General features: G+C 51.2%; 1 protein-coding gene across 8 annotated transcripts in view; it reads right to left on the minus strand.

The window, feature by feature from the left end:
- Positions 1-3024: 3024 nt before the first annotated feature.
- Positions 3025-24045, minus strand: part of LOC101019270 (complement C3-like) — a 36358-nt gene continuing 15337 nt past the window's right edge. For 2 of the 8 annotated variants that reach the window (XM_031659942.1, XM_031659947.1), the window contains 18 exons: positions 23710-23913; positions 20733-20808; positions 20293-20461; positions 17960-18049; positions 17653-17806; positions 16121-16293; positions 15771-15929; positions 12407-12466; positions 10086-10176; positions 8988-9033; positions 7568-7655; positions 7214-7300; positions 6846-6951; positions 6253-6342; positions 4620-4706; positions 4442-4531; positions 4186-4321; positions 3025-3700 (listed from right to left, as the gene is read on the minus strand). In XM_031659942.1, the coding sequence (XP_031515802.1) occupies positions 3568-3700; positions 4186-4321; positions 4442-4531; positions 4620-4706; positions 6253-6342; positions 6846-6951; positions 7214-7300; positions 7568-7655; positions 8988-9033; positions 10086-10176; positions 12407-12466; positions 15771-15929; positions 16121-16293; positions 17653-17806; positions 17960-18049; positions 20293-20461; positions 20733-20808; positions 23710-23913 (2039 nt within the window). In that variant the 3' untranslated portion in view covers positions 3025-3567. Of the gene's footprint in view, positions 3701-4185; positions 4322-4430; positions 4532-4619; positions 4707-6252; positions 6343-6845; positions 6952-7213; positions 7301-7567; positions 7656-8987; positions 9034-10085; positions 10177-12406; positions 12467-15770; positions 15930-16120; positions 16294-17652; positions 17807-17959; positions 18050-20292; positions 20462-20732; positions 20809-23709; positions 23914-24045 lie in introns of those variants that run through there. The other 6 variants (XR_004180387.1, XM_031659943.1, XR_004180388.1 and 3 more) reach the window with 6 other exon arrangements.

The raw sequence follows: 24045 nt of genomic DNA on the forward strand, positions 1-24045 counted from the left end.
AGTGCTGGGATTACAGGCATGAGCCACCGCGCCCAGCTATGGTGATTTGTTTCGTAGGAATAGATAACAAATGCCCTAACTCAGGAGTAGGCAATTTTTTTTTTTTTTTTCTGTAAAGGACCAGATAATAAGTACTTTAGGTTTTCAGGCCACATAGGTTCTCTGTTGCACATTCTTCTTTGTTGTTTGTTTTTATTTATTTTTAGAGACAGGTCTCACTCTGTTACCCAGACTGGAGTGCAGTGGCGTGATCCACCCTCCTCAGCTTCCCAAGTAGTTGGGACTACAGGTGCACACCACCACGCCTGGCTCTTTTCTAGGCAGATCATGAACTCCTGGCCTCAAGGGATTCTCCTACCTCATCCTCTCAAAGTGTTGGGCTTACAGGCAGGAGCAACCGTGTCCAGCCTATTGTTGTTGTTGTTGTTGTTAATCAATCCTTTAAAAATGTTTTAAGGCCAGGCACGGTGACTCACGCCTATAATCCCAGCACTTTGGGAGGCCGAGGAGGGTGGATCACCTGAGGTCGGGTGTTCGAGACTAGCCTGACCAACATGGAGAACCCCTGTCTCTACTAAAAATACAAAAAAATTGGCTGGGCGCGGTGGCTCATGCCTGTAATCCCAGCACTTTGGGAGGCCGAGACGGGCGGATCACGAGGTCAGGAGATCGAGACCATCCTGGCTAACACGGTGAAATCCCGTCTCTACTAAAAATACAAAAAATTAGCCGGGCGTGGTGGCGGGTGCCTGTAGTCCCATCTACTCGGGAGGCTGAGGCGGGAGAATGGCGTAAACCCGGGAGGCGGAGCTTGCAGTGAGCCGAGATTGCGCCATTGCACTCCAGCCTGGGTGAGGAGCAAGACTCCGTCTCAAAAAAAACAAAAAAAACAAAAAACAAAAAAACAAACAAAAAAATTACCTGGGTGTGGTGGCACATGCCTGTAATCCCAGCTACTCAGGAGGCTGAGGCAGGAGAATTGCTTGAACCCAGGAGGCAGAGGTTGTGGTGAGTGCACCATTGCACTCCAGCCTGGGTAACAAGAGCGAAACTCTGTCTCAAAATATATATATATATATATTTTAAAAGGCCAGGTGTGGTGGCTCACGTCTGTAATTCCAGCACTTTGGGAGGCCAAGGCTGGTAGATCGCCTGAGGTCCGGAGCTCGAGACCAGCCTGGCCAACATGGCGAAACCTTGTCTTTACTAAAAATAGAAAAATTAGCTGGGTGTGATGTTGAGCACCTGTAATCACAGCTACTGGGGAGGCTGAGGCAGGAAAATTGCTTGAACCTGGGAGGTAGAGGTTGCAGTGAACAGAGATCGCCCATTGCACTCCAGCCTTGGTGATAAGAGCAAGACTTTGTCTCAAAAAAAAAAAAAAAAAAAAAAAACCGAAAAAACCCTACTCTTAGCTTGAGGACTGTACAGAAACAGGCCATAAGCCAGTTTGCCTGCCATCTTTCCTTCCCTTCTTTCTTCCTTCTCCTTCCCTCTTCCCCATCACCTCCCTTCCTTCCCCTCCCCTCCCTCCCTTTATTCTTCTCTCTCTTTTTCTCTTCTCTCCCTCCTTCCCTCCTTCCTTCTCTCCCTTCCTCCTTCCCTCCTTCCATCCCTCTCTCCCTCCATCCTTTTATCTTTCTTTCCTTCCCTCCCTCCCTTTCTTCTCTCTCACTCCCTTTCTCTTTTGCTTCTTTTTTTTTTTTTTTTGAGAGGGAGTCTCGCTCTGTCACCCAGGCTGGAGTGCAGTGGCCGGATCTCAGCTCACTGCAAGCTCCGCCTCCCAGGTTCACGCCATTCTCCTGCCTCAGCCTCCTGAGTAGCTGGGACTACAGGCGCCCGCCACCTCGCCCGCCTAGTTTTTTGTATTTTTAGTAGAGACGGGGTTTCACCGTGTTCGCCAAGATGGTCTCGATCTCCTGACCTCGTGATCCGCCCGCCTCGGCCTCCCAAAGTGCTGGGATTACAGGCTTGAGCCACCACGCCCGGCCTCTCTTTTACTTCTTCAATCATTCATTCAGCAAAATGAGCACCTATTATGTGCCAGGCCCTGAATGTGTCTGTGATTATAACTGTGGCTAAGACAGGCAGCCTCCCTGCTCTCCTGGGGCTCCCAGCCCAGTAGGGGAAACAGACAGCAAAGACACAGATAAAGAATCTCGGCTGAGTGGGTCATGCCTGTAATCCCAGTACTCTGGGAGGCCAAGACAGACAGATCACCTGAGGTCAGGAGTTCGAGACCAGCCTGGCCAACATGGTAAAACCCCGTGTCTACCAAAAATACAAAAAGTATTGCATGCCTGCAATACCAGCTACTAGGGAGGCTGAGGCACGAGAATCACTTGGACCCAGGAGACAGAGGTTGCAGTGAGCCTAGATCACACCACAGTACTCTGGCCTGGGCAACAGAGTGAGACTCTGTAAAAAAAAAAAAAAAAAAAGGGAAAGAAAGAAAGAAAGAAAAAAAAAAAACCGTACTAAGAATCTAAGAATCTGGAATCTGGCTGGGTGTGATGGCTCACGCCTGTAATCCCAGCACTTTGGGAGGCTGAGACGGGCGGATCACGAGGTCAGGAGATCGAGACCATCCTGGCTAACACGGTGAAACCTCGTCTCTACTAAAAATACAAAAAATTAGCCGGGCGTGCTGGCGGGCGCCTGTAGTCCCAGCTACTCAGGAGGCTGAGACAGGAAAATTGCTTGAACCCGGGAGGCAGAGGTGGCAATGAGCTGAGATCGCACCACTGCACTCCAGCCTGGGCGATAGAGCGAGACTCTGTCTCAAAAAACAAAACAAAACAAAACCAAAACCAAAACAAAACTTCCATCACTATAAGCTGCTTGAAGTTACACAGCAAGTGAACCATTAGGGCCAAGCTCAGAATGTGGGCACCAAACTCAGCCATCCATTTATTCACTGACTCATTCATCCATCCGTCTATTCACTGAGTCAACACTCATTTCCTGAGCACCTACTGAGTTCCAGCTCCTGCTGTAAAAACAGGGAATACCACAGCGAATAAGACAGATACAACTCCGACTTTAAGGAGCTGACATTGTGGGGCAGGGAAAACACCCATTTAACATCCACCCACCTCGGCCTCCCAAAGTGCTGGGATTACAGGCATGAGCCACCATGCCAGAGGTGACAATTAAACAGAGCCCAGAAAAGGGAACGATTCAAGCTAAGCCGACTTTAGGGGGAGGGGTGCACCTGGGAGAGGAATGGTGGGTGCAAAAGCCCAGAGCTGGGAATCATCTCCCCACGGAGGTGGATGCTGGAAGGATACAAAGGAGGCCAGTGTGGTCAGAATGGAGCCAAATGTAGTGAGCTATGCTCCAACTCCTGGGCTGGAGTGAGCCTCCCACCTCAGCCACCCAAGTAGCGGGGGAGGAGGGAGGAGACAGGTCCACGTCATGCCAGAGCAGGTTGTGCAGGTCCCCTGGTGAAAGGTGCAACAGGGACAAGTGTCCAGAGTTTGGGTGTGATATCCTGTGCTCTTTATTTGGGGTTAAACCCAATGGCCCAGAGCTGCCTGGTGACACCTCCCTGAAAGCAGAGGAGGCTCAGGACTCGCAGCCATGGGTGCGCATATATTCCGAAAATTCGTCCAGTTGCTTCCGCAATTCTTTCTTGCTGGCATCTCCATCTGCTGGCCAAAGCATGAGGAACGTCTCCCTGCCCAGAACGTAGCTGTAACTGTGGGTTACAAGAAGCAAGAAGGTGAGGAGGGCCTGGTGACCCTGGGGATATGGCAACCTCCCTGCCCTGCCCTGTCTGACAGCCTGCCAGAGCCTTAGCCTGTAGTGTCCCCGCCCGAAGGCCCTCTCTGGTCTTCCACCCTCTTAGTCCGAATCACTGGGAATTAGTAAATGCTTCCCTGACCGGGTGCAGTGGCTCATGGCCATAACCCCAGGATTTTGGGAGGCCGAGGTGGGCGGATCACTTGAGGCCAGGAGTTCGAGACCAGCCTGGCCAACATGATGAAACACCGTCTCTACTAAAAATACAAAAACTAGCCAGGCGTGGTGGCGCACGCCTGTAGTCCCAGCTACTACTTGGGAGGCTGAGGCAGGAGAATCACTTGGAACCTCCAGCAAAAACTGTGGAACTGAGGGCTGGGTTGAGGGTAAGGAAGAGGGCCCAGGCTTGAGTTCCCAGGACAGGTGGAGCCCCTCACGCACTCAGATTTGATTCTCCACAGGTCTGACGTCTGGCCCATGATAAGGTACGATTCCTGTTCTTGCAACCCCAGGGAGTCGTGGCAGGTGGCGTGGGAGATGAATTTCTTCATGGCAAGGGGTGTGGCAGGATCTGTGCCTGGAGAAAACCCAGTGTGTGCGCACACATAAGTCTGACCCTCCCACACAATGGGACCCCCAGGGTAGGCCCACAGGGTGACCCCACACTGGGATTCTTCCTTTGTCACCTGGGACATACCACTCTTAATGATGTCTTCAAGCTGCATGTTGTAATAGACGTAAGGGTTGGAGGCAGAGACCTCCACAGATTCCAGCTTTGTCTTGTACACTGGGGAACGGGGAGGGCAGAAGGGTGTCGTGTTGGCATTCGGCCTGCAAGTGGGCTCTGCCTGTCCCCTGTGGCTCCCCACACTCACCAAAATCCACACCTGCCTCACATGCTGTTGTCTGGAGCTCCTCCTGCCTCAGTTGGCCACTGGGCTTCTGCAGGGATGGGCACTGTCCTGCAGGATCAGGTGGGCGGCTGCTCTGGCTGCACTGGGACAGGGGACTTCCTCCCATTAACCCCCCACCCTCCCTCCCTTCAGCCCCCAGGCCTGGGTCTCTGGATCTGGCCCTTCTAGTCTGTGGGGCTCTCTCTCTGTCTCTCTCTCTCTTTCTTTTTCTTTTTCTTCCTCCTTCCTTTCTTTTCCTTCTCTCGCTCTCATTATTATTATTTTTTTTTATTTTTTTTTTTTTTGAGACGGAGTCTCGCTGTGTCGCCCAGGCTGGAGTGCAGTGGCCGGATCTCAGCTCATTGCAAGCTCCGCCTCCCGGGTTTTTACGCCATTCTCCTGCCTCAGCCTCCCGAGTAGCTGGGACTACAGGCGCCCACCACCTCGCCCGGCTAGTTTTTTTTGTATTTTTTAGTAGAGACGGGGTTTCACCGTGTTAGCCAGGATGGTCTCGAACTCCTGACCTCGTGATCCGCCCGTCTCGGCCTCCCAAAGTGCTGGGATTACAGGCTTGAGCCACCGCGCCCGGCCATTATTATTATTTTTTAAGAGATGAAGAGTCTCACTATGTTGCCCCGACTGGTCTCAAATTCCTAGGCCGAAGCAATCCTCTCACTTTGGCCTCCCAAAGTGTTGGGACAGCAGGTGTGAGCCATCGTACTTGACCTATTTATTTATTTATTTTTTTGAGACAGAGTCTCGCTCTGTTGCCCAGGCTGGAATGCAGTGTTATGATCTCAGCTTACTGCAACCTCCACCTCCCAGGTTCAAGCGATTCTCGTGCCTCGGTCTCCCAAGTAGCTGGGACTACAGACATGCACCACAACGCTTAGCTAAGTTTTGTATTTTCAGTAGAGATGGAATTTCACCATGTTGACCAGGCCGGTCTTGAACTCCTGACCTGAAGTGATCCACCCACCTTGGCTCCCAAAATGCTGGGATTACAGGTGTAAGCCACTGAGCCCGTCTTTTTAAAATTTATTTTTGAGAGAAGGTCTTGTTGTATCACCCTGGCCAGAGTGCAGTGGCACAGCATAGCTCACTACAGCCTCCAACTCCTGGGCTCAAGTGATTCTCCTGCCTCAGCCGCCCAAGTAGCTGGGGCTACAGGTACTTACCACCACTCCTGGCTAATTTTTTTTTTTTTTTAATTTTTTTGTACAGATGAGGTCTCACTCTGTTGCGCAGGCTGATCTGGAACTCCTGGCCTCAAGCCATCCTCTCCCAAAGTGCTGGGATTACAGGCGTAAGCCACCATGCCCAGCGTCTGTCTCTCTTTTTGCTCACTTTCTTGTCTATTTCTCCTGTTGTCGTCTCTTTGTGTCTTTCCCTCTGTCTCCATGTCATTTGATCCTTGGCAGTGCGAGTGTGTGTGTGACAAGCTTTGTCTCTCTGTGCCTTCTTTCTGTCTCTCTTTGTCTCTGTCTCTTTCTCTTTCTGTCTAAACTCAGGCCAGACTATAGCCAGGAGGAGGCTTGAAGGGCTCCTGGATCCACCCCCCACAACCTGGCAGCCTCAGCCTGGCGGCATGGGGCCCACCCTCGGCACATCTCACCCTCTGCACATCTACAGACGTCTTTGTGGCAGATCTTTCGCAGGGAAGATTGCTCTGTAGGCAGGTTGTAGAAAGTGCTGCACCTCCGGGCTGTGAATGGAGGGTGCAGGGGTTGAGGGGGGTGCGTTGTCTTGGGCCAGTGTTCCTGGGGGTTCAGTGCCTACCTGGCCTGGTCTTCACCTGCTCTGGGCCCTGGCCTTGTCTTCCCCATCCTCCAAAGTCCAGGCTCCTTCCTGCCTCTCCTTGTCACTGGGCTGTGCTTTCCAGGTCCTCCCAGACCTTCCCCTCTTCCTGGCCCTGCCCACTGCAAACCTCACTTTGAAGGGCCCTGGCCAGCCACCTCTGTCGACAGGCCACGCCCACTCAAAAGAGCCTGCCCCTTCCCCACCCATTCCCAGCAGGCCACGCCCAGTCCCCTTTCAACTTCGCCCCGTCTCCTTCCCGTCCCCGCCCACGAAGGTCACTCCAATAAGACCACGCCCCTTATGTCCACCCAGACCCAGCCCCCTTTTGGCAATTCCCAGTCTCTCATCGCCTGGCACCTGGCCCTGTCCTTTGCAGGCCTCATCCCCATGCACGGGGCCCCTCCTTACAAGGCTCGTAGTAGTCGTAGATAGTGACCAGGGCGGCCTGCAGGAACTCCGCCTGTAGCATCCTGTGAACCCGAAAGCCCAGCACTGTGTTTTTCTCATGGGAGAGCTGGAGAGAACAGAGTCCTGTCTGAGCCTGCCAGGGCCACTGACCGTGGGGCACTGACCTCGTGGCACTGACTACGAGGCCTTGGCTGTTGGCATTGGCCATGACCAGGGACCATGTGACCTTGACCACAGGAATCGCAACCGGAGGGGCTGACCGCAGAGGGCCTGGCTCTCTGCAAAACCCACCCAGGGGACCGACTTTGGATTCTCCAGCCCCCGGGGTGCCCACACATCTCTGGCAGAGGGCACCCAACCCCTCTCACCTTTTCCAGGTAGAGGACAACGGTGCTGTCGCTGGTACTTGTCTTGGTTTCGTACTGAAAGGCGTACCTCTCCACATCACTCGTGAGCTGGGGCAGAGGGTGGAGACTGGAGGGTGGCTGACAGCCTCCAAGGCCCCTAGCCCTAGAGCTCCAGCCTTTGTCCAGTCAACCTCATGGTAGAGGAAACTGAGGCCCAAGCAGGGAAAAGATTTGGTTGAGGCCATGCAGGGAGTCATCCAGAAGTGAAGATGGGGCATTAACCCAGGAACCTTGATTTGAGTAGACACTGCCCTGCATCCATGTGGGAAGTATGGAAAGGTTGCTCAGGAAGCCTGTAGGTGGGGTCTGCGTTACCTGTTTGAGGTCATCCTGGTTGGGGTAGAAGCCAGTGAGCAGGGAGACCTCCATGATGGTCATTGTGGCCTCTCGATTGTTCTGGAACCTGGAAGTTCACAGCCTCAGTCTTCCCCCACTGTCCTCCCGTCTCTCTCTCCATCCTCTCCACTGCTATTGTCTCTGGCTTGGACTAGTGCAGTAGCCTCCTCCCAGGTCTCCGCATGTCCCCTTTGCCACTCACAACACAGAGTTTTAGCAAGCAGAAATCTGACTACCTCGCCTCCTTGCTTCAATGACCAAATGCCTTGCCTCAATCCTGACATCCTTCCACGTCACCTCTTCCCACCTCGGCCTCCATTTGATCACGGTTAGCCTTGTTCCCTCTCCTGCCATCGGGCCTTTGCACATGCTGTTCACTCAGCCTGGAATCTTCCCTCCTGACTCTTCATCGTGAAACACCTCTCGTGTTTTCCATCTCAGCTGATGTATCACTCCCTCTGGGATGTATCTTCCCTCTGGGAAGCCTTCCCCAACCTACACCCCACACACCAGATCATTCTTTTTTTTTTTTTAAGACAGGGTCACCCAGGCTGGAGTGCAGTGGTTCAATCATGGCTCACTGTAGCCTCAGCTTCCTGGGCTCAAGTGATCCTCCTGTCTCAGGCTCATGAGTAGCTGAGACTATAGACATGCACCCCCACCCCTAGCTAATGTTTAAATTTTTATTATTTATTTATTTATTCATTTATTTATTTATTTTTAAGAGATGAGGTCTTGCTGTGTTGCCCTGGCTGGCCTCAAACTCCTGGGGTCAAGTGATCCTCTCGGCTTCCCAAAGTGCTGGGATTACAGGCACGAGCCACCACGCCAGGCCCAGATCATTCTCTGATTTGCCTCCCATGGCTCTGTAAACCTCTCCTTTGTCACATGAAATCACATTTGCCATTTCATATTGGTTCTGTATGATAATTTGATGATTGTCTGTCTCTCCTGATAGACTGTGGGCTTCGCCAGGGCAGGGAGAGGCTGCCTTGCTCATAGCTGGGTCCTTGGCTCCAAGAACAGGGCCTGGCACAGAGTAGGTGCCCAATAATGTTTCTATCTGAAGCAAACTTGGGCAAGGAAGGTATGGACAGGGCAGGACTGGGGTGGGGGCTGGGGTGTCTGGAGAAAATGAGAACCACAGGGAGAGCTTCAGGGCTTGGAGCCAGCTCCGGGCATCTGAGTCACGGAGCATGTCAGCTGAGGTAGAGCCTGTCGGTCATCTGAGGACATGCAGACATGGCAGGAGGCAGGGACAGAATGGGGGACAGACATGGCGAGGCAAGCTTGGCTGGTTCCCACTGTCCACTCAGTACACAAGGAAGGCCGCTAAGGAATCTGGATACCAGAAAGTGAGAGCTTCCTCCCACCCAGTTCAAGATCCTGGTGCCCTGACCTTGTTTCCATCCTGAGCCGAAAAGTCTCGTCTCCCTTTTTATTTTCTGCAGAGAGAAGGCAGCAGTTTAGAGGCTGGGGAGCACAGTGACCAAGTACACAGTCTCTGGAGCCAGCTTCTTGGATTCAAATCCTGCCTCTGCTGTGTGACTTTGAGCAAGTTGCTTAACTTCTCTGTGCTTCAGTTTACTCATCCATAAGGGGGCATCATAATATTCCCAACCCAACAGGGTTGTTGTGAGGATTAAATAAGTTAATACAAGTAAAGCCCTCAGCATGATGCCTGATCGGTGCTTTGTAACTATTATTATTATTGTTATTATTATTAAGAAATCAAGCAAAAACCAAAACCTTGGCGATGTTTAGTCCCTAAAATTCATGGGACTGGTGAGGGTTGTTCCTCTTACTCCCACAGTGAGCTCCCAATAGTCCTCTCTCCTTCTTGGTGCCCCAGGCTGGGAACTGTGGAATCCAACTATTTCTCTGTTTTTTTTTTTCTTTTGAAAGAGGGTCTCACTCTGTTGCCCAGGCTAGAGTGCAATGGCGCAATCATGGTTCACTGCACCCTCCACCTCCTGGGCTCAAGTGATCTTCCCACCTCAACTTCCTGAGTAGCTGGAACCACAGGCATGCATCACCATGCCCAGCTAATTTTTTGTAGAGATGGGGTCTCACTATGCTACCCGGGCTGGTCTTGAATTCCTGAGCTCAAGCGATCCTCCTGCCTCAGCCTCCCAAAGTGTTGGAATAGCAGGCATGAGCCACTGTACCTGGCCCACTAATACCTGATAGTCTCCAGAGTCCCTAATCTGGCTTGGCCTCTGTCATCTCCTGCAGGACCAATGCAGTCACGTCCTTCCTGGTCACCTGGCTCCCACCCTCACCTTCTAGAGTGGTCAGATCAGAGGGAGCCTGTGCAAACCTGTGCTAGGTCACGTCCCTCCTCTGTTTGGAACCTTCCATGCCCCACCTTACTCAGAACAAAAGCCAAAGTCCTCACTGTGGCTAACAAGTCCCTACACCATCTTCCCCTATCACCTTTCCAACTTCTTCTCCTAAAACTCTACGCTTGCTCCTCCTGTAGCCACACCAGGCTTACCTTCTAAGACACTGTGGAGAGTCACATTCAGGTGGTACAGGTTGCAGTTGTCCTCCCAGGACTCTGGGGACTTGTGGTACATGGTCAGGATCTGCCAGGCCAGGAAAGGGGGCTGTCAGAGCCCTTCCCCACGCACTGCCTTTCCTCTGCACCCCAATCCTTGACTTCCCAAGTCTCTGGCCATGTGGGGAATTTACTGCCAGATCGCCCCCCTCCCCCGACCCCATCAATTCCTAGGTGCAGTGGCCAGAGCAGTGTCTGGAGTCTAGACCAGCTCTGTGTAAAAGAACTTTATGCAGTAACGGAAATAGTCCCATTTGGCATTGTCCAATGTGGCAGCCATTAGCCACACGTGGCTACCGAACACTTGAAACGTGGCTAGTTCGATGGAGAAACTGAATTTTGAATTTTATTTAATTTTAACCCATTCACAGAGGCTTGAAGAAAGGTATGACTTGCTCAGGGTCACATAACAAAGGCAGAGATTCAGCCATGACTCCACTGTCTGGAACACGACACCAGACGACCTTTTGGTGAACAAAAGAGCTGTCGTATGTCCCAAACTGCTGGATTACAGCCCCAGGCATATGTCATGGGGCTGGAAGAGGTCATGGATGTCAGGCCGGGCATGGTGGCTCATGCCTGTAATCCCAGCACTTTGGGAGGCCAAGGCGGTCAGATTACTTCAGGTCAGGAGTTTGAGACCAGCCTGGCCAATATGGTGAAACCCCGTCTCTACTAAAAATACAAAAAATTTGCCGGGCATGCTGCTGTGCACCTGTAGTCCCAGCTACTCAGGAAGCTGAGGCAAGAGAATCACTTGAACCTGGGAGGCAGAGATTGCAGTGAGCCGAGATCGCGCCACTGCACTCCAGCCTGGGTGACAGAGCGAGACTCCATCTCAAAAAAAAAAAAAAAAAATCATGGACGTCATCCCAGCACTCAGCCTCCCAAAGTGCTGGGATTGCAGGCATGAATCACACCGACTGGCCTATATTTATTTATTTAGGTTATAAATAAATAATAATATTCGTATAATATATTATTTATTTATTTATTTATTTATTTATTTATTTATTTATTTATTTTGACACAGAGTCTTACTCTGTCGCCCAGGCTGGAGTGCAGTGGCGCGATCTCGGCTTAGTGCAAGCTCTGCCTCCCAGGTTCACACCATTCTCCTGCCTCAGTCTCCCCAGCAGCTGGGAATATAGGTGCACACCTCCACGCCCGGCTAATTTTTTGTATTTTTAGTAGAGACGGGGTTTCACCCTGTTAGCCAGGATGGTCTCGATCTCCTGATCTTGTGATCTGCCTGCCTTGGCCTCCCAAAGTGATGGGATTACAGGCGTGAGCCACCATGCCCGGCCTGAAACAGAGAGTGTACCTTGCCTTGATATTGGACTTCCCATCTTCCAGAACTGTGAGCAATAAATTTCTCCCTCTCTCTCTTTCTTTCCCCTTTCTTACTTGTGTGTCTTTCTTCCTTTCTTTCTTCCTTCCTTCCTTCCTCCTCCTCCTCCTCCTCCTTCTTCTTCTTCTCCTCCTCCTCCTCCTCTCTCTCTCTTTCTTTCTTTGCTTTCTTCTTTCTTTCTGACAGAGTTTTGCTCTAGTCACCCAGACTGGGGTGCAATGGCTCAATCTTGGCTCACTGCAAACTCTGCCTCCTGTGTTCAACTGATTCTCCTGCCTCAGCCTCCTGAGTAGCTGGTACTACAGGTGCCCACTACCATGCTTGGTTAACTTTCGTAATTTTTATAGAGACAGGGTTTCACCACATTGACCAGGCTAGTCTCGAACTCCTGACCTTAGGTGATCCTCCCCCTTCGGCCTCGCAAACTGCTGGGATTACAGGCGTGAGCCACTGTGCCCAGTCAAGCCACTGCACCTGGCCTTTCTTTCTTGCTTTCTTGCTTTCCTTTCTTTTCTTTCTTCTCTTTCTCTTCCTTCCTTCCTTTGAGATAGAATCTTACTTTATCATTTAGGGGAGAATGCAAAGTCTTGATCACGACTCACTGCAACTTCTACCTCCTGGGCTCAAGCAATCCTTCCACCTCAGCCTCTTGAGTAGCTGTGACTATAGACATGTGCCATCATGCCCAGCTAATTTTTCAATTTTTTGTAGAGACAGAGTCTCACTCTGTTGCCCCAGTGCATCTTGAACTCCTGGACTCAAGCGATTCTCCCGCCTGGGCCTCTCAAAATGCTGGGATTGCAGGCATGAGCCACCATGCTGGGCCAATTTCTGTTGTTTATAAGCCACCCAGTCTATTTTGCTGTAGCAGCCTGAACAGACTAATACAGTTGAATACAAAACCTACCGATATGGTGCCTCTCCCGTTGCCACTGGCTTTGATCTCTAGGTCATCCTGGGCAAGGAACTGAAGAGAACAAAGAGGAAGATTTAAGGATGGAGGAAGCAGCAAAGTGAGGGTCAAGTGTAGGGGGATGTGAGGTCTACACACTCACCAGGGCCTCAGTTATTCCCTAACCTGGGACCTGGTGATTCATTTTCCATCTCTCTCCACGCAGATGGTTTTGCTTTTTCCTCTTCAGAGATCATTTGTGGTGTCTACACTATCATAGATCAACTGGAACTGCTCATTCAGCCTGTTTTGTTTGTTTGTTTGTTTGTTTTTGAGACCAGGTCTCAGTCTGTAGCCCAGGCTGGAGTGCAGTGGTGCGACCTCGGCTCACCTCGGTGCGCCTCTGCCTCCTGGTCTCAAGCGATCCTCCTGTCTTAGCCTCCAAAGTAGCTGGTTTTTTTGTTTTTGTTTTTGTTTTTTGTATTTTTTTGTAGTGACAGGATCTAACTATGTTGCCCATGCTGGTCTTGAACTCCTGACCTCAAGTGATCCACCCACCTTGGACTCCCAGAGTGTTAGGATTACAAGCATGAGCCACAAAGTCCAGCCTAAGGCTGTGTCTTTTTTTTTTTTTTTTTTTTTTTGAGACAGAGACTCGCTTTGTTGCCTAGGCTGGAGTACAGTGGCATGATCCCGGCTCACTGCAACTTCTGCCTCCTGGGTTCAAGTGATTCTCCTTCCTCAGCCTTCCGAGTAGTTGGGACTACAGGCTTGTGCTGTCACGCCCAGCTAATTTTGATATTTTTAGTAGAGATGGGTTTCACCATGTTGGCCAGGCTGGTCTTGAACTCCTGACCTCAGATTATCTGCACGCCTCAGCTCAGGCTGTGTCCTAATGTGCATCCCTGGAATCTGTTCTCTTTGGAGCATTTCCAAGTTTCTCTGTGTGCGGAGCTCCCATGAGCCCCTTCTCACTGGCACCTCTGCACCTCTCTTTATTTTTCTTTGTCTTTTAAAATTGAAGCATAATGAGCTGGGTGCAGTGGCTCATGCCTGTAATCCCAGCACTTTGGGAGGCCGAGGCAGGTGGATCATCTGAGGTCAGGAGTTCAAGCAGCCTGGCCAACATGGTGAAACCCCGTCTCTACTAAAAAATACAAAAATTAGCTGAGGGTGGTGGCAGGTGCCTGTAATCCCAGCTACTCAGGAGGCTGAGGCAGGAGAATCACTTGACCCCAGGAAGCAGAGCCTGCAGTGAACTGAGACTGTGCCACTGCACTCCAGCCTGGGCAACAGAGTGAGACTCCATCTCAAAAAAAAAAATTGATGCATAATGGATGTACATAGTTTCAAGGTACCTGTGATAATGTAATGCACTCATATAATATGTAAAGATCAGATCAGTGTACCTCAGATATCCATCACCATCACCTTAAATATTTGTCTTTTCTTTATGCTAAAATTATGCTAATTCTTTTCTTCCAGCTATTTTGAAATATGCAATAGATTATTGTAAACTATAGTCACCGTACGAATCTATCAAACACTCGGTCTTATTTCTTCTATCGAACCATATGCTTATACCCATTAATCAACTTCTTTTCATCCCTCCCTTTCTCCGTGCACTTCCTATCCTCTGGCAACCACCAGTCTAATCTCTACCTTCATCTGCAGCTACTCTTGTTTTCCTCATTATAGTCTTCTTGCATCAGCCAGAATAAAATTTTAAAAATTCACAGCCAAACCAAACATAATGGCATGCCTGTAATCCCAGCAATGTGGGAAGCCAAAGGGGGAGGATTGCTTGAGCCCAGGAGTTCAAAACATACCTGGACAATTTAGCTAGACCCCATCTCTACAAAAAAAATTGAAAATTAAGTCGGACATGCTGGTGCATGTCTAGTCCCAGCTACTCAGGAGGCTAAAGCAGGAGGATTGCTCGAGCCCAGGAATTCGAGTCCACCATGAACTATGTTTGTGTCACTGCACTCCAGCCTGGGCAACAGAGTAGGACCCTGTCTCTAAAAAACAAAAAATAACAAAAAAAAAAAAAAAGGAAAAAAAAGAAAAAAAAAGAAAAAGAAAGAAAAAAATCACAGCCAGTCACTCCAATCTCATTGCCTATAAGATCAAATCTTATTGCCTATAGGATCAAGTCCTAATTCTTGCCATGGCCTCCCAGCCCTCTGCTGAGCTCTGCCAGCCTTCAAGCCTCCTAATAGCCTGCTTTATTTGCTGTTCTCCCTTCTGACCATTCCTGTGCCTGAGTGGCTCCGGGTCTCCACTCTATGCTGTTCCCTATGTCAGAAACAGTCTTCCTTAGCTGGGCGTGGTGGCTCATGCCTGTAATCCCAGCAATTTGGGAGGCCGAGGCAGGTGGGTCACATGAGGCTAGGATTTTGAGACCAGTGTGGCCACCATGGTGAAACTCCATTTCTACTAAAACTACAAAAATTAGCTGAATGGTGCATGCCTGTAATCTCAGCTACTGGGGAGGCTGACACAGGAGATGGAGGTTTCAGTGAGGCAAGATCATGCCACTGCACTCCAGCCTGGGTGACTGAGTGAGACTCTGTCTCGACAACAACAACAACAACAACAACCACAACAACAACAACAACAAAAAGAAACACTCTTCCTCTCCCTCTGCTTTCTTCATCTTGACAACTGTTTATCCAGGGACATCCATTAAACAATGCATGACCTTAGATGAGTTGTTTTCCTTCTTTTCTTTTTTAGTAGAGATAGAGTCTCGCTATGTTGCCCAGGGTGTCATTTCTTTTCATTTATTTATTTATTTTTATTTATTTTTATTTTTGTTTTGAGATGGAGTCTCACTCTGCCACCCAGGTGCAATCCCAGGTAACTACAACTTCCTCCTCCTCCTGAGTTCAAGTGATTCTCCTGCCTCAGCCTCCTGAGTAGCTGGGATTACAGGCACGCACCACCATGCCCAGGTAATTTTTGTATTTTTAGTAGAGATGGGGTTTCACTACATTGACCAGGCTGGTCTCGAACTCCTGACCTCAGGTGATCCACCCACCTCGGCCTCCCAAAGTGCTGGGATTATAGGCGTGAGTCACGTCACCTGGCCCATTTTCTTCTAGATCTTATGGAATCTTCTAGATACCATAAGAGCAGGGACCATGGATCTTTCATAAAATAACCTCAATGCCTAGGAAAGTCTTTGATGCATAGTAGATGCTAGGGAAATGTTGACGGAAAAGAAGAATCAATACATTGACAGTATAGCCACATTTCCATCGCTTATGATATCTTGGGGTGTGTCTTGAGGTGGGAGATCAGCAGGGACATGATGCTTTGCCTCATCTCCAGTGTTATCTCTGCGTGTACTCTGGCCTGCCCCTTAGTGACATACCTTTGCTGACCGCTGTTGGTAGGCATTGTTGTGATCAATATGCCAATTCACATTCAGGGCTTTCTTGGGGGCGCTGACCTGGACGTGGAGATCCTGGACGCCCTGGAAGGGGACATCTTCGCGGAAGCGGGTCAGAGCTTCAAGGGCCACCACCGTGGTCTGAGTGTTGGAATGGGACGGGGAGGTGGGGGAACGTGGGGGAACGTGGATCAGCACCACAGACAGCACTCGAGAAAACATCGGCCGGCGTGTCAGCACCACGGACAGCCACCCACACTCCCGCGTTGGACTAGTCGCGTCAGCATCTCGGCTAGCGACTCTGGCCCTCACCTCCCGGGGGTCCCCGTCACCTGGGTGGACCCGAAGCCTCCTCCCAGCTCCCGCTTCTCTAGTAGCCATTTGGCGATGGCGTGCGTCTCATTGTACCGGCGCATCTCCAGCTTCTGCATGAGCGCATAGGCTGTGGCCTCAATGGTGTACAGGGAGCCGAGGTTCTGCTCATCCACCGGCCAGTGGGTTTTGTCTAGAAACAGGGACGCCCGCCTTGTCACCCAGAGCTGGGCCCACCCACCGTAACCTGCCCTCTCCTTGTGTCATCTGGCCCAATTTTCTCATCTGCCATCTTATTGATCACCTACTTTATTTTTGTTTTTGTAGAGATGGAGGAGTGGGGGTGGGGGAGTTCTCATTATGTTGTCAAGGTTGGTTTTGAACTCCTGGCTCAAGCCATTCTCTCACCTCGACCTCCCAAAGTGTTGGGATTACAGGCATGAGCCACCGTGCCCAGTCTTGATCACCTAGTTTATGTGAAGCTCTTTGCTGAGGAAACACGGACATCCAATTTTCAGAACGACCTTAGGAGACGGGATCTATTTTCTGATGGGGAAATTGAGTTTCAGAAAAAGTTCCTGGCTGGGCGCGGTGGCTTACACCTGTAATCTCAGAACTTTGGGAGGCCAAGGCAGGTGGATCACCTGAGGAGTTCGAGACCAGCCTGGCCAACATGGTGAAACCCCGTTTCTACTAAAATTACAAAAAAATTAGCCAGGTGTGCTGGTGGGTGCCTGTAATCCCAGCTACTCAGGAGGCTGAGGCAGGAGAATCACTTGAACCTGGGAGGTGGAGGTTGCAGTGAGCTGAGATCATGCCATTGCACTCCAGCCTGGGCGACAAGAGCAAGACTCTGTCTCAAAAAAAAAAAAAAAAAAAAAAAAAATCCTTCAGGTCCCTCCAGTCCCATTGCAAGCAAATTTTCCTAGTTCCACTTTCTTTAATTTGTGGAATGGAGAAGATGGGATATGGACCCTTGGGGATGAGATAGGATCAACCATGGGATTTTTTTTTTTTTTTTTTTTTTTGAGATGGAGTCCCACTCTGTTGCCCAGGCTGGAGTGCAGTGGCGCTATCTTGGCTCACTGCAAGCTCCACCTCGCGGGTTCAAGTGATTTTCCTGCTTCAGCCTCCTGAGTAACTGGGACTACAGGCATGTGCCACCACGACCGGCTAATTTTTTTGTATGTTTAGTAGAGACAGTGTTTCACCATGTTGGCCAGGCTGGTCTCAAACTCCTGACCTCAGGTGATCCGCCCGCCTTGGCCTCCCAAAGGACTGGGATTACAGGCATGAGCCACTGCCCCCAGCCTCAGTTTGGAATTATATGGTGACCTGTCTGTCTTCCGATTGTCTCTTCCAAGGATGGTGGGACCCTTGAGGGCAGGGAACTTATCAGTGTTGTTCACATTGGTCTCACAGGGTCTGAGCTCGAGTTGATACACAGTGGATGCTCAGGAAACACTAAGTGATGAATGACACATTGCTGGATTTGAGATCACCCCCTCCCCACTCCATGACTGAGGTTGACTAAGAAGCATCCCACACTCACTAGGGCTAGCAAAGCTGTCCAGGCGGTCGTTGGCTTGGGAGCTGTTGGCAAGGGCCAGTGCGTAGGAGGTTATGGCTATGGCAAAGGTTGTCTGAATGTCAGGAAGTTTTCTCTCCAGGAAGCCACGGGCTCTCTCGATGCTGGCCATCAAATTCTAGAGGGTCAGAGGGAGGAGGCCAGAGGGAGATGATCAGAGGAAGGAAGTCTAGAAGTTAGAGGGACCCAGGGGGACATAAGGGTGTGGGAGCTTTCCAGATGCTGGGGCTAGAGGACCATACAGATCCTGCCCTCCTCTCTGGGGTCCTACCTTCTGGTTGCACAACTCCTTTCCCTCATTCAGGGCTATCAGGACGAGAGCTGTGAGGGATACATCCTCCTCGGAGCCTTGGTAGCCACCCTGTGGATGCAGAGTACAACCTGTGATCCCCTCAGCGTCTTGGAGATGCCTTCCTCAGCCTCTCCTGTCTGACCCTGAGAAGTTTCCAGGTACCCAGCTCTGGGCGAGATGATGGTGGAGGTGGGATGAAGACAGAAAGGAGAGGTTTGCCTCCCTGGGGTCTGCCCTACAGTCAAAAGCTATCAGCCGGGCACGGTGGCTCATGCTTGGCCTAAGATGTGATCTTATTTGGAAACTGGGTCTTTGAGGATGTAATTAAAATTAAGAAGAGATCATACTGGATTAGGGTGGACCCTAAGTCTAATAACTGGTGCCCTTATAAGAAGGTCATGTCGGCCAGGCGCGGTGGCTCACGTCTGTAATCCCAGCACTTTGGGAGGCCGACACGGGTGGATCATGAGGTCAGGAGATGGAGACCATCCTGACTAACATGGTGAAACCCCATAGCTACTAAAAAATACAAAAAATTAACCAGGCGTGGTGACGTGAGCCTGTAGTCCCAGCTACTCGGGAGGCTGAGGCAGGAAAATCTCTCGAACCTGAGAGGCAGATGTTGCAGTGAGCCGAGATCTCACCACTTCACTCTAGCCTGGGTGACAGAGCAAGACTCTGTTTCAAAAAAAAAAAAAAAATTCTGGGTGCAGTGGTTCACGCCTGTAATCCCAGCATGTTGGGAGGCTGAGGTGGGCAGATCATGAGGTCAGGAGTTCGAGACCAGCCTGGCCAATACGGTGAAACCCTGTCTCTACTAAAAACACAAAAAGTAGCCTGATATAGTGGACTTGCCTGCAGTCCCAATTACTTAGGAGGCTGAGGCAGAAGAATCGCTTGAACCCAGGAGGCGGAGGTTGCAGTGAGCTGAGATCGTGCTACTGTACTCCAGCCTGGGTGACAGAGCAAGACTCCGTCTCAAAAAAAAAAAAAAAAAGAAGGTCATGTCAGGGTCAGAGGTGATGGCTCATGCCTGTAATCTCAGTACTTTGGGAGGCAAAGGCGGGCAGATCACCTGAGGTCAGGAGTTCGAGACTAGCCTGGGCAACATGGCAAAACCCTGTCTCTACTAAAACTACAAAAATTAGCCAAGCGTGGTGGTGCATGCCTGTACTCCCAGCTACTCAGGAAGCTGAGGCAGGAGAATCGCTTGAACCCAGGAGGCAGAGGTTGCAGTGAGCCGAGATTTCACCACTGCACTCCAGCCTGGGCAACAGAGCGAGACTCCATCTCAAAAAAAAAAAAAAATTAGCCAGGAATGGTGGTTTGCACCTTTAGTCCCAGCCACTGAGGAGGCTAAGGCAAGGGGACTCTTGAGCTCAGAAGTTTGAGGCTGTAATGAGCTATGATTGTGCCACTGCATTCCAGCCTGGGCAACAGAGCAAGATCCTATCTCTAAAAATAGTAACAATAGGCTGAACCCAGGAGGCAGAGGCAGTGAGCCGAGGTCGTGCTACTGCACTCCAGCCGAGGCTCATGTCTGTAATCCCAGAACTTTGGGAGGCCGAGGCAGGCAGACCACTTAAGGGCAGGAGTTTGAGACCAGCCTGGACCACATGGTGAAACCCCATCTACTAAAACAAAAATGTAAAAATTAGCTGGATCTGGTGGCACATCCCTGTAATCTCAGCTACTCGGGTGGCTGAGGCATAAGACTCACCTGAACCCAGGAGATGGAGGTTGCAGTGAGTTGAGATCATGCCACTACCTTCCAGTCTGAGTGACAGAGTGGAACTCTATCTCAAAATAATAAATAGTAATAATAATAATTTGGCCTGTTGCTTGCAGAGAAGGCAGCAAAAGTACTTTTTGGAGGAGAGTTGGAGGAGCCTATGAGTGGTTAAGTGTGAATACTGAGAAAGGAGTGGTGGGGCGAGGCCTAGGAGGTGATACAGACAAAGATAGCTGTGAGCTACAGCAGGTGTTTGAGCAGGGGAGAGACCTGCCAGGCTGCGTTTGAAAGACATTTCTGGATGCTGGTGTGAGGGGACTCGGTGGGGATGGGTGTGCAAGCTGGGGAGGACTCAGTGCCCGAGGGAGGAGGGACAGGGCAGGCCACTGCTTGATGTGGGGATGAGGAAGAGTGTGAGGTGGTTTAGACCTGGGCGGGGATGTGATCCTTGGCACCGAGCCTCAACTCTTTCCTGTTCTCATTCTGCCCAAGAACAGATTGGGAGCCTGAAATCTCCGTCTTAGCGCACAGAGTCCCTGGGATTTGTTTGAATGGCCCAGGCAGGGAGGGGTGTGATCACCTGCATGGATGTCATGACCACGGGACCCTCCTCCAGGAAGTGCCCGTCCTCCGCCTGCCTGTTGGTGATGATCCAGTTGGCCATGTCACAGAGAGAGGACAGGCTAAGCACTTGGGTCGTCATTGTAGAGTAGGCCAGGGCAAAGACACGGAACACATAGCTTGTGAGCCTGTCAGGAGAGGGTGAAGGTGACATCTGGGAACGGAAGCCAAGGGGACTCTGGGATAGGGGGAATCTACGCCATGGTCCACACCATTTCAGGTGGACCCCTGCCATTTGCCGCTGCCCACGCCTGCCAGTGTAGAATTCCCCAGACCCGTGTGCTGGACACCCCAAGACCCCAAGACTCTACAGCGTGGATGCTCCTGAGTCATCAGACCCCAGACTGGCCCCGTGGGCTTCCAGGGTGGCAGTGACAGGAGAGACAGGGTCATCCTCACCAGGTGCTTCCTGGGCTCCCCTTGGAGGTGTGGTAGGTGCCGTCTGAACTCCGGTGGGTCAGCATCCGAGTGTAGCCTGAGGCAACAGAGCAGGGCTTTGAGGGACAGTCAGTGTTATCAGGAATAACCTGGCGGGCAGGGACTGGAGGTGACGTGGGGGTGTCACGCATAGAGGTAATCTAGAGGGGGAGACCTGTTGTCCAGGTGTGCTTTGGAGGGGTGTTTAGGGCCCAGGTGTAAGTGAGGAGCAGGGCTCAGGGATGACTTTGAGGGACCCAGGATGCAGTTGTCTCTGAGTGTAACCCAGGAAACCTTCACCTCGGGGACTCTGGGGCAGGGCATGCTACCCTTGGAGTTGCTACTGGAAGAAATCATAGGTATTGTTGTCCACATGTAACCTGGGAGATGGGGCAACTTGAGGGGTGCTACGTGGGAGTTTTTTTTTGTTTTTTGTTTTTTTTTTTGAGACGGAATCTTGCTGTGTCTCCCAGGCTGGAATGCAGTGGCCGGATCTCAGCTCGCTGCAAGCTCTGCCGCCCGGGTTTACGCCATTCTCCTGCCTCAGCCTCCCGAGTAGCTGGGACTACAGGCACCCACCACCTCACCCGGCTAGTTTTTTTGTATTTTTTAGTAGAGACGGGGTTTCACCATGTTAACCAGGATGGTCTCGATCTCCTGAACTCGTGATCCACCCGTCTCGGCCTCCCAAAGTGCTGGGATTACAGGCTTGAGCCACTGCGCTCGGCCTTTTTTTTTTTTTCTTGAGACAGTATTTCTCTATTGCCCAGGCTGGAGTGCAGGGGTGCAATCTCGGCTTACTGCAACCTCCGCCTCCCGGGTTCAAGCGATTTTCCAGCTTCAGCCTCCCAAGTAGCTGGGATTACAGGCATGAGTCTCCACGCCCAGCTAATTTTTGTATTTTTAGTAGAGACGGGGTTTCACCTTGTTGGCCAGGTTGGTCTGGAACTCCTCACCTCAGGTGATCCACTCACGTCGGCCTCCCAGAGTGCTGGGATTACAGGTGTGAGCCACTGTGCCCGGCCAGCCTAGGAGTTTTCTTGGGGGTTATTTCTTGGATGTAAACCTGGAGCATCAGTGCGTCTGTGTCACCCAGGGGAGGTTACTTTGGGGCGTGATCTTAGATGAGTACCTCTCTGGTGTATTCTTTTTATTTTTTTGAGACAGAGTCTTGCTCTGTCACCCAGGCTGTAGTACAGTGGAGCGATCTCAGCTCACTGCAACTTCTGCCTCCTGGGTTGAAGTGATTCTCCTGCCTCAGCCTCCTGAGTAGCTGGGACTACAGGGGCGCACCACCACACCTGGCTAATTTTTGTATTTTTAGTAGAGATGGGGTTTCACCATGTTGGCCAGGGTGGTCTTGAACTCCTGACCTCAGGTGATCCACCTGCCTCGGTCTCCCAAAGTGCTGGGATTACAGGCGTGTGCCCTGCCCTTTTTTTATTTATTTTTATTTTTTTGAGACCGGGTCTCACTCTGTCACCCAGGCTGGAGTACAGTGGTACAATCATAGCTCACTTCAGCCTCAACCTTCCCTGGTCAAGTTATCCTCCCACCTCAGCCTCCCAAGTAGTAGCTGGGACTACAGGCATGTACCACTACACCAGTCTAATTTTTTTTAAAGATGAGGTCTCACTATGTTGCCCAGGCTAGTCTCAAACTATGGGGCTCAAGCAATCCTCCCACTCAGGCTTCTGAATAGCTGAGACTGCAAACGGGAACCACCATACCTAGCCAATTTAAACATTTTTTTTTTGTACAGATGAGGGTCTCATTATGTTGCCCAGCCTGGTCTCAAACTCCTGGGCTCAAGTGATCTTCCTACCTTGGCCTCCCAAAGTGCTGGGATTACAGGCACGAGCCAACACACCCAGTCTTTCAGGTGTATTCCGAGCCTCGCTACTCATTACTTGAAATTCCCCTGGAGGTTTACTGTTTGCTTGGAGCACTGGGGTGACAGTATCTGGATGTTACCTGTGGGATTACCGTTTGAGAAAACCTGGAGGGAAAGTTGGAGTCTGAGGGAAACCTGGGACCAATTAACTCAGAGTTCGGTGGGTGTTACTAGGGGTGTTCATCTCTGGTTACTCCCTGGGGTGTTTGGTTGTAACCCGGGGAAGTATCAGCATACAGGTGCAACTAAGAGGCCACTGCCTGGGGTTATTCTGGGGTTTGCTGCTTGGGTGTTCCCTGGGGTTCCCTGGCAGTGGCACTGAGGGGGTGAAACCTGGGGCAGGGCCTGAGTACAACATCATCTCGCAGCATGGCTTGCTGGGAGAAATCAGGGTGTCTGACATAAGATTGAAGCCTAGAGGTCTGGCGCGGTGGCTCACACCTGTAATCCCAGCACTTAGGGAGGCCCAGGCAGGTGGATCACCTGAGGTCAGGAGTTCGAGAGCAGCCTGACCAACATGGCAAAACCCCATCTGCACTAAAAATCCAAAAATTAGCCGAGTGTGGCGGGGGGCACCTGAAATTGCGCCACTGCACTCCAGCCTGGGCGACAGAGTGAGATGTCGTCTCTAAATAAATAAATAAATACATACAAATAAAAAAATTAGCCAGGCATGGTAGCGGGCACCTGTAATCCCAGTTACTCAGGAGGCTGAGGCAGGAGAATGGCTCGAACCTGGCAGGTGGAGGTTGCAGTGAGCCAAGATCATGCCAGTGCATTCCAGCCTTGGTGACAGAGCGAGACTACATCACACAAAAAAAGAAAAGATTGAAGCCTGGGGGTCAGGTGAAGAATTCCCATGGGTGTGTCACAGCTGGGGGATGACCTTGGGGAATTAGTACCAGGTTGCAGTCTGGGGAAGGAGTCACAGTTTGGGTGTTAATGCCTGAGGCGGGGGCTGGGGGGGTCCCATGAAGATTTCCCCAATCTTGGGGGTGCCCCAGCCACCCTCTGGGAGATCCCCAGGCACCCTCATGGAGGCCCCAGGAGGGTCCCAGCTCTCACCGCTGACAATATTCTTCATCACTTGGTCCCTGTGCTCCACCCCGACCTTGCCCCACTGGCGGGTGGCATCCAAATAGCGGGACAGGATGATGACAGGTGTCAGGGAGCTCAGCGTCTGCTCAGGGCAGCCCGTGGGGACCCGCAGCAGATGCCGAATCTCATTGGGTGTCAGGCTGCCCACAATTGTCTCACCAAGGATGTCACCTGTTGGGTGGGTGAGTTGGGTCACCCTGGGAGTGGCCTATGCCTAAGCCACCATGGTTCACTGATCGCCCCACACGGCCACCCCCAGCTCCTCCTGCCCTGGTGCCTCGTGGACCTTAGAGGACCCAGTAT

Source organism: Papio anubis, chromosome 20 (assembly GCF_008728515.1).
Source record: "Papio anubis isolate 15944 chromosome 20, Panubis1.0, whole genome shotgun sequence".
In the NCBI taxonomy this organism is placed as follows: domain Eukaryota; kingdom Metazoa; phylum Chordata; class Mammalia; order Primates; family Cercopithecidae; genus Papio; species Papio anubis.